The sequence below is a fragment of the Bos mutus genome, chromosome 12 (genome assembly GCF_027580195.1).
Source record: "Bos mutus isolate GX-2022 chromosome 12, NWIPB_WYAK_1.1, whole genome shotgun sequence".
Classification (NCBI taxonomy): Eukaryota; Metazoa; Chordata; class Mammalia; order Artiodactyla; family Bovidae; genus Bos; species Bos mutus.
The window spans coordinates 70,356,737-70,371,367 of NC_091628.1; the positions used below are offsets into that span (position 1 = coordinate 70,356,737).

The window sequence follows — 14,631 nt, forward strand, 5'->3', positions numbered from 1 at the left end:
TGGTGACAGCCAGCGAGCTCCCCCAGCAGAGCCCAGGGCGAGTGAGAAGAGACACGGAGCCAGGGCGTCTTCTGTGGGGCAGCGCACTTGGTGGCACTCCCTGGACCTGCACGAATGGACGGGGTGGAGCCCCTCAGGACCAGGTGGGCAAGAAGGCTGAGGGCAAAGGGGCTGCAGAGCTGGGGGTCATTAGAGTCTCCCCCAGCCCAGTGGAGAGCACACTCTCACTCGAACACTCAGCAGACCAAACTGTCCCCAGACGAGGCCACCAGCACCTCCCGGACAGAGCTGCAGAGCAGTCTCTTCAAACGAGACCACAGCCTCTGATGGCAGAGGGGCCCAGAACCCGGGCACCAAAAATGTGAGGCTCACAGCATCCAGCCAGGAGTTCAAGCAGGAACAAGGCCTGTCCAGCAACAGACCAGGGCGACAGGTGATGGACAAGGGCAGTCCAAGAGCTGGTGGACCACGGTCCAGACCCAAAGGGAGCCAGGAGCCAGAGCAGTTGATGGAGCAAAGCCTGAGATGGGATTTCCCTGCCCGAGGAGCACGTTGGAGGCAGCACACAGGCCAGGGCTGGGAGCCCCTGCCGTGCTGGGCCCTCAGGCCCCCAAGAGCAGAGACCGAGTCCTGCTTCCTGCCTGACAGGGCTGCGTAGACCTCTCTCGAGCTCCTGGGGTCGGAAGGCAGGAGATTCGCCTTGGAAACTCTGCACTGCGGACAGAGAACGTCACCTGCCGTATCATAAACAGAGGGCTTTGCACCTCCAAGCCAGCAGCCACTGCAGCCGCCCCCAGCAGAGCCTCCCCACAAGGGTCTCAGGGTGGACAGTCCAGGACTCTGGCCTCAGAGAGCGGAGATGCCCATCAGAGGAATGATCTCAGTGAGCCCAGACTCCCGCGCGTATCTTCCTGTGTGTGGAAAAGCACTAAACTCCTTAACCCGGGGTGTCTGGGTTTAGTTAACAGTGGCCTTTCGATGTTCCGACCACCTGGCCTTGGTCACAGGTGCTCCTGTGTACCCTGGCGCCTCTCACCTGTTCAGAGCCGTCTGAGACACTGCATCCTGGGCTAGGTCCTCAGAAAGCCCACCACGTAAACACGACCCTCAACTCCTATGCTGTGCTTTGTTTCCAGCCAACACTGGAAGTGTGTCTGTCCTCCCCTGGTGCACACACGCTTCCTCTTGCCCCCAGGTGCTTGCTGCCCGCTGACCAGCTGTCCATCTCTGTTTACTAGACGGGAGCCTGGGGCGTGCTTTGCAGGGACTTGTGGCTCTTGGCCTGAGCTGTTGAGACGACTGCTCTGCCAGACCTCAGGGCGGCTGTGAGATGGCCCCTGGGCCTCAGATGCCCTCCTGACCTCCACTTCTCTCCTCAGCATCCTCGAGTGCCAGGGCCTCCCCATCGTGAACGGGCAGTGTGACCCCTATGCCACCGTGACCCTGGCGGGACCATGCAGGCAAGTACAGCCTCAGCTGCAGGGTGGGCGAGGTCGCTGAGGTGGGGCTTCCCTCCTGAAAGCGGGTGGGCCAGGCAGGCTGTGAAGGCCTCACTTCCTTCTGTTTCCTTCATGGCCTGAAGTCTGTAAGAAGAAAGCCTTCCTGTTCTTCATGTGGGTGTTTCTGGCTCAGTAAAGGGTCCCGATTTGCATACCATCTGGTGCTGGAGACACAGCCGCTGGTGGTTGAGGCCGGGTGGTCTGTGCCCTGGAGGGCCGGCCAGGTGGTCTGTGCCCTGGAGGGCTGGGTGATCTGTGCCCCGGAGGGCCAGGTGGTCTGTGCCCTGGAGGCTGGCCGGGTGGTCTGTGCCCTAGAAGGCTGGGTGGTCTGTGCCCTGGAGGGCCGGGTGGCCCAGCCTTGGTGGAATCACAGTGTTTTCCATCCGATCCTTCCCCTCGAATGCAGGTCAGAAGCGAAGAAGACGAAGGTGAAGAAGAAGACCAACAACCCCCAGTTTGATGAAGTGTTTTATTTTGAGGTCGGTGTTTCAGTGGCACAAACACAATCGATACCCACACCCCGGGGTCTTTGGCAAAAGGGCCCTTGGTCACTGCCGCGGAGAGTTCTGGGGTGCTGTCCCTCACCTGGAGTCCCTCCCACTCTGCAGTGTGAACCCCCAGGACCTCCTTCCTTCCCTGGGCGGAAAGGCTGTGTGCTGCTTCCAGTTTGACCCAGTTTTGTGTTGAATGCTGGCAAATCAATACTTTCCAAATTACCAAGACCTTGGGGTTTTTTGGCTGGCTTGATTTTTTTTTTTTTTGCTCCACCCAGTCTCCCCTGAGCAGCAGAGAGAGGCTTGTTTCACCACAAGTAGTGAGGGTTTTGGGGGTGGAAGTAGTGCATTCAAACAAGAGCCCCTTAGAACCAGAACCACCAGTTGGCTGGTGGGTGAGGGCCAGGCTGGCACAGAACTGCCAACCACTGGCTCAGAGGTGCCAGCCCCAGTAATGCTCGAGAGGCCATTGTCCCCCTACAAAGGCCACCATAGGTGAGCATGAGGGTCTCGCTCCCATCTCCATGGTTCACTGCCCAGCGCGGGGAGGGCGGAGCAGCCGTGCCCTTATGTGGCGACCACGGCATTGGGGCTCCCAGAGCAGAATGGGTGCACCACCCTCCAAGAGGCAGTGGGCAGGGTTTCTGGAGTGGGGCTGGTAAGGGTGTACATGGAGCACTGGAGCTGTAGGAAACGAAATGCTAGGGTGGAAAGGTGTAAGGGGACTTTGCAAATGAACTTGGAGGGATGGGTCAGGATGTGCGGGGGTCACTGGCCTCTTCCACCTGGGCCCTCAAAAGGATGGGCAACGGTGGCCTCATTGGGCGGCTGTGGAGGCCTGGAGGCACAGCCTGAGAGCCTGGGTGAAGAAACTGTGCCGTCCTGGGATGTGCTTGTTGTAGCCAGGAGGAAAAGGAGGCCAGCTCTCCCTCATGGGGTGCATCTGCAGGCTGTGCAGGAGTGAGCCAGGAGCCAGGGGCAGCGGAGGCCTGACGCTCGCTCTCCGTGCCCGCAGGTGACCAGGCCCTGCAGCTACAGCCGCAAGTCCCACTTCGACTTCGAGGACGAGGATGTGGACAAACTGGAAATCCGGTGCGTGAGGGCATTTGGGGTCAAGATTCCCAGGCAGTACGCTTGGGCTCCTGCCGCCTGCTGGGCCCTTGTGCTGTGTTTGGAAACTGGGCGACACCCATGAAGCTTATGCTGAACGGTGTTGGATCGCGACCTCCAAAGATTCAGCTTCAGGACCCGGGACCAGGCTTGATCACTCAGAGCTCTGTGTGGCACGAGTTCTACTACAGTGAAAAAGGAGAGAGAAAGCTTCTGACACAGACATCAGAAGGGGGATGGGGAGTACCCCCTCGCTAGTCTGATCAAAGCTTTAAGTACTTTAGCCAGACCCACTCCCACAGCGTACTCTTAAGATAGCAAGGTTAGTCAGAAGGTTCCTGTTAGAAGGAAGAAACATGTCCTTGAGCAAGGTATCGTTGTTATATAATCATTAGTACAGAGCTTAAGGAAAAACATACCTTTGAGCAAGATGAATTGTTCTGTATGGTTGTGTAAAAAGTTAGTCTTAAAGATTGTTGTCATAACAACTCAGAGTTTAAGAAAAAATGTCTTACGTGACTAAGACAAAGCAATGTAGAAAAAAATGTCTGTCCCTTTCTCCTCCTCGAGGGCCCCGGACTCCTTGCCAACCTACCTAAGATGTAACTGTCTCATCTACAGACAGGAACCTCAGTTTTCTGGATCATTTTAGCACGAGGATGCTGGGAGGTGGCTGGAGGACACATGGTCTGTGTCTACTTTGCAGTGTCTTCCTGGGTGCAGTGCAAAGGTTCCAAGCCCCTCTCTGTGTGAGGCCTGGCCTGGCACACAGTTCCACTGCTTCAGGGCCCCGCAGTGGGGCCTCTAGCGCAAGGTCCGGCATCCCTCTGGGCCTCGCCAGCCCTCTTGCCTCTGTGGCTGCAGCTCCACCCCCTGTGTCTGGGGACAGATCATAAGCCTGAGTCTGGGGTGGCCACAGTGGGTCTGACCACCATGCTCATGAGAACCATAGGGCTTCTCTAGATTTGACACCGTTTAAGTTTGCTTTCCTGTGGGTCAGGACTTCCCTTGAAGCCTGAGGTTCTGACACTCAGTTGGGGGCAGTCTGGGTTCTGTCCTGCAAGCCCAGCCTCCACATAGCAACAAGCCATGGGCTGGGGCTTTGGGCGAGCCACTCCCCCTCCAAGGGCCTGAGCGCTTGGATCTCAGGCTTCAGCTGTGCTCAGAGTGGCCTGTGGGCCTGTCCTGCCCCAGCTCTGGGCTTCAGGGCTCCCATTGCCTGGCCACCTGGTAAGAGGCCCCATGCCTTCTGCCTTCCAGGGTGGACCTGTGGAACGCCAGCAACCTGAAGTTCGGGGACGAGTTCCTGGGGGAGCTGAGGGTCCCGCTGAAGGTGCTGCGGCAGTCCAGCCCCCACGAAGCCTGGTGAGGCCCCCACGGCCCAGCAGCCCTGACAGTGGCTTCACCGCCCTGTCCCACCACTGGGGTGGGGGCAGGCGCAGATCACTCGCCTCACACCTCACCCCAGAGCCCACTCACCTGTGAGCATGTGGGCAGACGGTGCTGTGCCCAGGGAGCGTCCGTCCCAGGAAACTGGAATTCCTGTTTCGGTTCCCAGGCGGCCCTGCTTGACCAATAGCCTGGCCTTGGGATGGGGCTGGACGGGAGGCCTGCTGGTGGTCAGTGGCTCAGCTGCTTCATACCTCAGGCTGCCTGGCATGGGCGCTCAGGGCAGCTGGGTGCTGCAAGGCCACGGATAGGCTGGGAGGACAAGGGTATCCGTCAGGAGCACCGCTGGGTGCCCCTGTGCCTGGGGCCACCCAGCCCATAGTACAAGCCCTCCCTCCCCACTAACGTCCATTCCTGAGGGTCTCTCCACCCGGGGCTGCTCAGTGATGGCCATTTTCCAGGGTCAGTCTCCAGGGTAAATGGTTTTATTGCAGTCTCCTGCACTGCTCACGGCCCTGCCTGTTCCTCCCACTCCCACACCCTCTTCTGAGTCTGTGGCTCTGTGATCAGCCCAAAGTGAGCGACCATGGGGGCTTGTCCCCCATGCAGACTCTGGGGGCATCAGGTGGGGGACTCTCCAGGTGCAGGGACTCTGTGGGAGGGGTCGGGGGCAGCCACTGAAGGGTGGGGATGCGGAGGGGGTGTCCTGCAGAGTGTCCACAAGACCCCTCGCCTCAGACGCTGACCCAACCCGTGTCAGGAGGACCGCTGTGGCAGGGTCCCTGGGGAGCGGCGGCCTCATGCCGCCTGTCCGTGGGTCCCGCACCAGGTACTTCCTTCAGCCTCGGGACAACGGCAGCAAGAGCTTAAAGCCAGGGGATCTGGGCTCCCTGCGCTTGAATGTGGTCTACACGGAAGACCATGTTTTCTCCTCCGACTACTACAGCCCCCTGAGGGACCTGCTGCTGAAGTCAGCGGATGTGGAGGTACCTGCATGGCCCCCCCATGGCCCTGCCCGCCTCCACCCGGCACCTGGCAGCCTCCCCCCACCCCCGCCCCTCAGCCTGGACCTCCCAGCCTGCCTAGTGCTCAGGACCGTCTGTGTCTCCCTTTACTGGGGGTGGGGACCCCACAGCCCACAGGAGAGCCATGGGAGCCCCATAGCCCACACAGGAGCCATGGGAACCCCACATCCCCCATGGGAGCCCCAGGAATCGTACACCCCACACAAGAGCCACAGGAACCCCCACACCACCACAGGAGAGCCATGGGAACCCCCACACCCCCACACGAGAGCCTTGGGAACCCCACACCCCCACATGTGAGCCACGGGAACCCCACACCCCCACATGTGAGCCATGGGAACCCCACACCCCCACATGTGAGCCACGGGAAACCCCATACCTCACACAAGAGCCATGGGAACCCCACACCCTCACACGAGAGCCACGGGAACCCCACACCCCCACAGGAGAGCCACGGGACCCCCACACCCCAACATGAGCCACGGGAACCCCACACCTATGTGAGAGCCATGGGAACCCCACACCCCCACATGTGAGCCATGGGAAACCCCACACCCCAACAAGAGCCACGGGAACCCCACACCCCAACACAAGAGCCACAGGGACCCTTACCTCCAACACGAGAGCCATGGGAACCCCACACCCCCACATGTGAGCCACGGGAAACCCCACACCTCACACAAGAGCCACGGGAACCCCACACCCCCACAGGAGAGCCACGGGACCCCCACACCCCAACATGTGAGCCATGGGAACCCCACACCCCCACATGTGAGCCACGGGAAACCCCACACCTCACACAAGAGCCATGGGAACCCCACACCCCCACAGGAGAGCCACGGGAACTGCCACACCTATATGAGAGCCACGGGAACCCCACACCCCACAGGAGCCACAGAACCCCCCTCCCCCACAAAAGCCACGGGACCCCAACATGAGAGCCATGGGGACCCCACCCTCCACCACGAGAGCCACGGGGACCCCACCCTCCACGGGAAAGCCATGGGGACCCCCACCCTCCACACAAGAGCCACGGGAACCCCACACCCCACACGAGAGCCACGGGAACTGCCACACCTACATGAGAGCCACGGGAACCCCACAACCCCACACGAGAGCCACAGGAACCCCCACTCCCCACACAAAAGCCACGGGGACCCCCACACCCCCACACGAGAGCCACGGGGACCCCCACCCTCCACACGAGAGCCACGGGGACCCCCACCCTCCACACGAGAGCCATGGGGACCCCCACCCTCCACACGAGAGCCACGGGAACCCCACGCCCCCACACGAGAGCCACGGGAACTGCCACACCTACATGAGAGCCACGGGAACCCCACATCCCCCATGGGAGCCACAGGAATCATACACCCCACACGAGAGCCACAGGAACCCCCACTCCCCACACAAAAGCCACGGGGACCCCCACACCCCCACACGAGAGCCACAGGGACCCCCACCCTCCACACGAGAGCCATGGGAACCCCATGCCCCCACACGAGAGCCACGGGAACCCCACAACCCCACACGAGAGCCACAGGAACCCCCACCCCCACACAAAAGCCACGGGGACCCCCACACGAGAGCCACGGGGACCCCCACCCTCCACACAAGAGCCACGGGAACCCATCAGGCCCGAGACTTGGCGGTTTCTCTGACTGTGACCCCAGAGTCGCGGGCGGGTTCTCTGCACAGCGGCTGGTGCTGCGTGTGGGTGGTGGGTGTGGCTCCTGGAGTGGGCTGGCAGGCAAGGGCTCACTTCCCGCACCCTGCCCCAGCCTGTCTCCGCATCGGCGGCCCACATCCTGGGCGAGGTCTGCAGGGAGAAGCAGGAGGCGGCCATCCCGCTGGTGCGGCTCTTCCTGCATTACGGCCGGGTGGTGCCCTTCATCAGCGCCATCGCCAGCGCCGAGGTCCGCAGGACCCAGTGAGTGCCAGCTGGGCCTGAGACCCTCTGGGGTCCTGGGGCAGGGCGGGGGCCCAGGGAGCTGGAGGGAGCCACGCGGACTTCACCAACACTCTGGCTCTTTCACAACTGTGCCTTTCGTCCTGGGAACGAGGTGTGGGGGGGGCAGGCGAGCGGGGAGCTGGGTGCCTGGGGGAAGCTCAGTTCCAAGGTCGGGGCTGCGGGGTCAGCAAGAAGCCTGCGTCAGGGGCCGGGTCCCTGCTCCCCAGGGCCTGCCACTGTTCTGGGAGGTGGGCTCTGCTGGGACCAACAGCTCAGAAAGATCCATACGTGTCTGTGGAGATGTGGCGAAGACACCCTTTGCCCCTGGGGCTGTCATGAGTCCCTGAAGACCAGATGTGGCTCTTGAAGTGCAGGGCCCTGGGGGCCCCGTGGTGGCCATAGTGGTGGGGGGTTAGTTATGCAGCAGGCAGGCCTGGACCTCTGGGTGCTGCAAGGCATTCGTTGGTCAGGGCAGCCCCCCACTCCCTGGACACCTCCCTATCCATGCTGTTTTCTAGGGACCCCAATACGATCTTCCGAGGGAACTCGCTGACATCCAAGTGCATCGATGAGACGATGAAGCTGGCAGGCATGCAGTACCTACACGTCACCCTGAAACCCACCATAGAGGAGGTGAGGGCCCGCAGGAGGGGAGGCTGGGTGCCCCCGGAACCCAGAGCTGTCGCCGCCACACCAGCCTCCCAGCCTCCCGAGGGTGCCTCCAAGCATCCCAGAGTCTCCCTCATTTTTCAAATTAAAAAAATACTTCAGAAAGTCCATTGTTCTGCTCATACAGGAGGACCCAGGGAGGACACCTCCCTCCCCGGTCCTGGAGGCCATTCCTCTGGGTCCCCTTTCTGGGAAGGGCATTTCCTCAGCACAGTTTAACAAGAAACGGGTCCTTTGCTTTGAGAGGATGGAGGCTAGATTCCGGTTTGCTCTGTGAACCGAGCCCTGAGGGCACCCTGAGGCGTGAGCCGGGCCCTGAGGGCGCCGTGAGGAGCTCATAGGATCTCCGCCCACCTGGGCCCCAGTTCAGTTCACATGTGGCTTGTCCTGAACGCTCTTTGTAGATTTGCCAGAGTCATAAGTCCTGTGAAATTGACCCCGTGAGGCTGAAGGACGGCGAGAGCCTAGAGAGCAACATGGTGAGACCCACGCGCCCTGCCACGCGCTCGGGACGGGCGGGGCTGTGGGAGCCACCCAGCACCAGCCGCCACACCCTGCTCCAGGCCCGGCCCGCGGATCACACTGTCTGTGCCTCTAAAGAGCCCAGAGGGGTCCTGGCCTTCGGAGGTCACATCCCGTGGTGCGGTCTATGGGCCCTTGGTCAGCAGGGGCAGGGCCACAATGCGCCCCTCCGCCCTCCCTGGTTGGATGCAGGGTCTGGACTCCACAGCACGCTGGCCCTGACCCGTGGTGGGAAGCCTGTTGCCCGAGGGCCCTGGGTGAGTGGCCGGCTCCGCAGCCCCGGGAGGGCTGGGTGCAGCCGGCACTGCCCTCTGCCTTTGCAGGAGAACCTGCGGCAGTTTGTGGACCGCGTGTTCAGCGTCATCACCAAATCGGGGGTGAGCTGCCCCACCGTCATGTGTGACATCTTTTTCTCCCTGCGGGAGGCAGCCGCCAAGCGCTTCCAGGGTGAGTGCTCGTGGGCCCCTTGTGGAGAGGCCTCCAGGCCGCAGAGGACTCTCAGGTCCCATCAGGGTTAGGGCTCCAGCCGTTGCTGCTGGGAGGGGTCAGCCACCAGCGTGGAGGGCTCCCTGTCTGCACCCCCCAGCTCGCACCTCCCCCATCTACACTCCCCTGTCTACACCCGCCCCTGGGGGAGCCAGGCCCCAGCGCTGCCTGGGGAATCACAGCTCGCAGCTGAGCTTTGTCCCAGTGGCTCCCGTTTTCTTCCCTGGCCCGGTTTCTCCCTATGGCTCCAGAAGCCCAGACGAGTCTGTCTGTCTCCACCACAGATGACCTGGACGTGCGGTACACAGCTGTGAGCAGCTTCATTTTCCTGCGGTTCTTCGCTCCAGCCATCCTGTCCCCCAACCTCTTCCAGCTCACGCCCCACCACACGGTGAGTGAGCCTCAAACACAGCACAGAGCACTAGTCAGCCAGACCTGGCCAGCCACCCTGACCCGCCCAGCCCTCCTGACCGTCCCGCCCTCCTAACCACCCCCAGCCGCCCTGACCCTCGCAGCCGCCCTGACCCGCCCAGCCCTCCTGACCCGTCCTGCTGCCCTGACCCGTCCCGCCCCCTGGACCAGGAAGGGTTAGGGAAGGTGCTGCTAGCCGAGTAGGGGAAGGTGCAGAGACAGCTCCACGTGATGACTGGATTATGGATAAGCCACAGGCCCTCAAGTCCTTATCTCGGGGAGGTGCTGAGACATTCTGATCTAAGTCATGTCATTAAAACCATTGGATGGTGTGACCAGGGCTTCAGCTGAGGGCTTACTCCACCCCGCCCTCCATGGGAAGACAGAGTGTTCCTGACCTTGGGTATATTCAGTCATCATTCAGGCCAGGTAGTCAGCATGGACTTTTGAACTCCCTCCATGACCATGAGCGAGGCCCACGCCCTCATGGACAAAGTGCCAGGCGGCCCCCGCGCTTGGTGGAAAGCCCAGGGTGATGGCCCATTCCTGGGTTTGAGTCCAGCCTGTGAGCCGTGTTGGGGGCGAGGGGCCCCTGGGCAGGGTCCTGGGAGACATGGCCAGAGATCCCCTTGGCTGGCAGCACTGGGTGTGGGTGGCCCGAGGGCCCGCCTCTTTAGCAGTTCCCAGACTGGACAGGCCGAGGGTCTCCAGGGACCTGTGAATCCAGCACTTCTGGGCTTAGCTGCTCCCTCACGGATGACACTCGTGACAGCACAGCTTTTAGGGGTGTCCTTCCTTTTGTTGGTGGCAGTGCTGGGCTCAGTCACAACTTGTCTGAGAGACTGTCACCTCCCGTCTCTGGCAGGACCCACAGACGTCGAGGACGCTGACACTTGTTTCGAAGGCCATTCAGACTCTGGGCAGCCTGTCCAAGTCCAAGTCTGTGAGTCACTGGCTTTAATTCCCTTTCCAACACGAAGGAGGACGTGGAGTAATAGGGTGAGGAGGGTCGCAGCCTGGCCTCCCCAAAGGAGGACGTGGAGTAATAGGGTGAGGAGGGTCGCAGCCTGGCCTCCCCACGCGAGGCTGTAAGAGCGCCTTTGGGAGGAGCAGGGTAACAGCAGGTGGCAGTGGCATCACCTGAAGGTGTGACGTCCCCCGTGGGCAGTGATGTCACGTCACCGTATACAGTGGCCGTCCTGTTGGGCTGTGACGTCACCTGTGCGTGCTGACTGTCCCCTGTAAGTGGCTGGCACTTCCACTGCTGTATGTGGATCCGTAGACGTGTGCCCTTGGCACAGACACTGCCCAGCCCCACTGCACAGCTGGGCGTTCTCAGCCTGAGCGTTTTAAGGAAGTTGGGGTGCCGCCCAGTGACCAAAGCCTTGTCCACACACAGCTAGAGGCAGCCGCTCCTTCCCCAGGCCCGCGCTCATCCATCTTCCCTTCACCGGGCTCCCTCGAGACTGGCGTGTGGGGCCGGGAAGTCTGTACGTGAGGGCAGCTGTGCGGGGGCCAGTGGCACGGCCTCTCCTCGGAGGCGGGCCCGTCGGGCTCTGCTGGGAAAGGGTTGAGCCGCGACTCACAGGGCCCCCGCCCCTGCCCTTCTCCTGAGTTCACGGCCCCGTGTGCCCCCCGCCCCCGGCCCTGCAGACAGCAGCCCCTGCTCTCCTATGTTCACGGCCCTGCATGCCCCCAGCCTCCGGCCCTGCACACAGCAGCCCCTGCAGGCCAGTCAGCTTTCTCGGAACGTAAGTGACATACACAGAAGCAGGCCAAAGCCCCACACTCTGTCCGTCCATCAGCCCAGCATCTGTCAGCCAAAGCAATGAGCAGGCCCCTGCCGGGCTGAGGTCCACACAGACCCCCTTGTAATAAAATGACTCATGTGGACAGAGGCCCCCAGGTTCCTCCTGCCGTTGACCTGACTTCTGAAAGTGAGAACCTCCCCATCCCAGCAACGCATCTGGGAGCCACATGCCCGTGAAGGGTGTTGAGTCATGCGTAACAGGTCTCACCCAGGACCAGGACCCTGTGTAGTTGGCATTTGAAGCATAGCTTGAGTGGAGCCCCTCCTGTGGTGTGCGGCGGGCCTCAGCAGCAGGGGTGCCTGCACTTCACGCTGCTGGGAGGAGATGCCAGCCCCCTGTGGTCAGCTCCGAGCTGAGGCTCGTCACGTCCACGCTCCAGGCCTTTCAGGTTTGGGCCAAGCGACCTCAGGCTTCGTTTAAGTGACCTTTTCTGTCTTAGGCCAGTTTTAAGGAGTCCTACATGGCTGCATTCTACGAATTCTTCAATGAGCAGAAGTACGCTGATGCGGTGAAAAACGTAAGTCTCAGCATCAATTACCCAGACTCACAGAGGCCGAGGTGGGTCACTCGTGGGAGGCCGAGCTGAGCAGGGAGGCCCTGCGGGGGCCAAACCCAGAGGTGGGAGGGAGCCGGAGCGGCTTCGAGCTCGGGGAGAGGGGAGGGTGAACCTCCCCAAGTCACCTGGGGCCTGGCAGCTCTCAGGAGCAGCAGCGGCTCTGGGTGCGGGAGACCTTCCCAGGAGGGGTGGGCTCGGCGGGGTGCCCGGCCTCTGTGGTTCCCTGAGGGGCTCTACCTGCACCCGCGCTCAGACCCACCTCTTCTCTGGCTGCAGGAGGAGACACAGGGTGCCTGGGCAGTTCTCACAGTTTCCCCTTAACTGTCTGCTTTCTGTCCCACTTCAGTTCCTGGATTTGATCTCATCCTCCGGGAGGAGAGACCCCAAGAGCGTGCAGCAGCCCATCCTGCTTAAGGAAGGGTGAGGTGGCGGGAGGGAGGCTCAGGGGCAGGGGGCCTGCCCGCAGGGCCAGGGGCGTCCAGAGCTGCCTGGGGCCTTGGTCTGTGGCTCTGAGACACATCAGGGCTGCTCCCCTGTGCTTGTTGTCCGCTGAGGCTGCGAGGGGAGGAATGCCCGTCTGTGGGCAGGGAGCGGGAGGAGACTGAATGGCCCCCGAGTAGTCAGAGGCTTCTGCCCGGTGGCTCCCTCACCAGAGTCTGAGGGCCCCCTGCCCTCCATCAGCCCCCCAGGCAGCAGAGTCTGAGGGCCCCTTGCCCTCCATCAGCCCCCCAGGCAGAAGCGTCCCCCGCCGGGGCTCAGAGCACAGGACGCAGCCCAGAGCAGCTGGCTTTCTGCTGTCTCTGCCTCCAGAACACGCTTGCGGGGCTGGGACCTACTGCCACACTGGCTCTGGGGGCACCTTTAGTCCACGTTTTCAGGGCAGGAGGCGGGGCTCCTTGTTGGAGCTCTGGTAGACCAGAGTTGTCAGCAACTCGCAACCTGAGGTTGATAGTCGACACCAGCACAGGGGCTAAACTTTTCAAAAGTAGAGGCCTTCATCTTCTGATTCTTAAATCCTGTCCCTTGGAAATAAGATACTGAAACCCCATAGTCTGCATCAAATGTCACAGGAGTGGAATTGGTGAGCTGTTCTGATTTTGTGACTTTGGCCTGCGGGGGCAGGCAGGCAGGTGCCTTGGCCCAGCCCTCAGCCGCTCACCCACCAGACTGTCCTGTTCACGACAGGTTCATGATTAAGAGGGCACAAGGGAGAAAACGATTTGGGATGAAGAATTTTAAGAAAAGATGGTTCCGCCTGACAAACCATGAATTTACCTACCAGAAAAGCAAAGGTAACAAGAAAAGGTCACTTTTTACTTGTTTTCACATATTTTATTCCAAGGGACCAGAGCCTCATCTTGGGCCCCGTGGGGTCCAGGTTGCTTTTGGGGTGAGCACTTCCTTACACGGAAGGCGGGGGCTCCAAGAGGGTGGCCTGGGTGGCGTGGGGAGCGGTTGGCCCTCCATGGCTGAGTGTGGGGGGTCAAGGTCTCGGGACGGACACTCTTGTCCCATGTGGGTGGCGTGGTCTGGATGGTGGGCATCTCCAGGGGACTCGAGGCCTGTGGGAGCCTGCGGGGAGACCTGCAGGGAGACCAGCCCCTCCTGGCACTCACGGCGTGCTCTGCCGCAGGGGACCCACCTCTCTACAGTATTCCCATCGAGAACATCCTGGCCGTGGAGCCGCTGGAGGAGGAGTCCTTCAAGATGAAGAACGTGAGTCCCAGCCCCTACCCCCCAGCCCCCCCGACCCCCTGCCCCTCCCTGGTCCTGGTCTGTTCCTGGACCCGTGAAGCAGAGAGCCTACCCTGCCTGTCGGATCGGCCAGGATCCATGGGGTTTCTCTCAAAGTCAGCTTTGGGTGGAGGCTGTGGGGCCCCCCATCCTGATGGACCTCCCCCAGGTCCGCCTCTGCTGGCCATCTGGACACTGGCAAACAGCTTGGGGACCCCTGCTTTGCCTTTATTCCCCCAACACCGTGGGGACCATGGGGGTGGGGGATAGTGCCTGAGTTCTGCCTGGTGAGCACCTCCACACGCCGGGGAGGAGGAAACACGTGCCCACCCCCGCCGCATGGTCACCGCGTCCCTCCTGTTCCCCTTCGAGGCTCCGAGGGGGCACAGGGTCCACACTGGGTTCCAGGACGACCCGCTGTCTGAGGGGCCGGCCTCCAGGGGGCAGGTCCCTGCAGCCTCGTGAGGGCACCGTGGGGTCCTGGCCCTGCGTCCCATCTCCCTCAGCTGTCTTCCCAGAGCCTGATCCAAGGGCTTTTCTGGGTTGTCTGTATTCCTCAGAAAATCTGCGTCCTTAGCTCCTGTTTATCCTGTCTGCTGCCGTTCTCTGCTCTGATTAGGTCCTGTTTATCCTGTCTGCTGCCGTTCTCTGCTCTGATTAGGTCCTGTTTATCCTGTCTGCTGCCGTTCTCTGCTCTAATTCTCCTCCTAATTTTTTAAATATTTTTTCTATTTTTTCAGTTTCATTAGATGCATTTTGCGTAAGTCGTGTGCAGTCTTTTTTGAAGGCAGACGGGATGTAAATACTAATAGATAAAACTTGAACTCCTACACACGGTTCGCTGATCTTCCTAAGAGACCCTGAGTGTGACCGGGAGGGTGGCGGACAGTGTGGGCCCTGCCATCCAGCCGTCAGAGGGCAAAGGCCCCTCAGGAGTGTGGGCATCTGCTCGGCGGCCCCAGCCTGAGCCTCTC

At 61.3% G+C, this 14,631-nt stretch overlaps 1 protein-coding gene across 3 annotated transcripts in view; it reads left to right on the forward strand.

The window, feature by feature from the left end:
- RASA3 (RAS p21 protein activator 3) overlaps positions 1-14,631 on the forward strand; it is an 81,479-nt gene that overhangs the window by 56,761 nt on the left and 10,087 nt on the right. For all 3 annotated transcript variants that reach the window (XM_070380680.1, XM_070380679.1, XM_070380681.1), the window contains 15 exons: positions 1,380-1,460; positions 1,906-1,978; positions 3,009-3,085; positions 4,364-4,468; positions 5,322-5,478; positions 7,299-7,447; positions 7,987-8,101; positions 8,542-8,616; positions 8,983-9,106; positions 9,430-9,536; positions 10,422-10,499; positions 11,807-11,884; positions 12,270-12,343; positions 13,109-13,215; positions 13,557-13,639. In XM_070380680.1, coding sequence (XP_070236781.1) covers positions 1,380-1,460; positions 1,906-1,978; positions 3,009-3,085; positions 4,364-4,468; positions 5,322-5,478; positions 7,299-7,447; positions 7,987-8,101; positions 8,542-8,616; positions 8,983-9,106; positions 9,430-9,536; positions 10,422-10,499; positions 11,807-11,884; positions 12,270-12,343; positions 13,109-13,215; positions 13,557-13,639 — 1,483 coding nt within the window. The remainder of the gene's footprint in view (positions 1-1,379; positions 1,461-1,905; positions 1,979-3,008; positions 3,086-4,363; positions 4,469-5,321; positions 5,479-7,298; positions 7,448-7,986; positions 8,102-8,541; positions 8,617-8,982; positions 9,107-9,429; positions 9,537-10,421; positions 10,500-11,806; positions 11,885-12,269; positions 12,344-13,108; positions 13,216-13,556; positions 13,640-14,631) is intronic.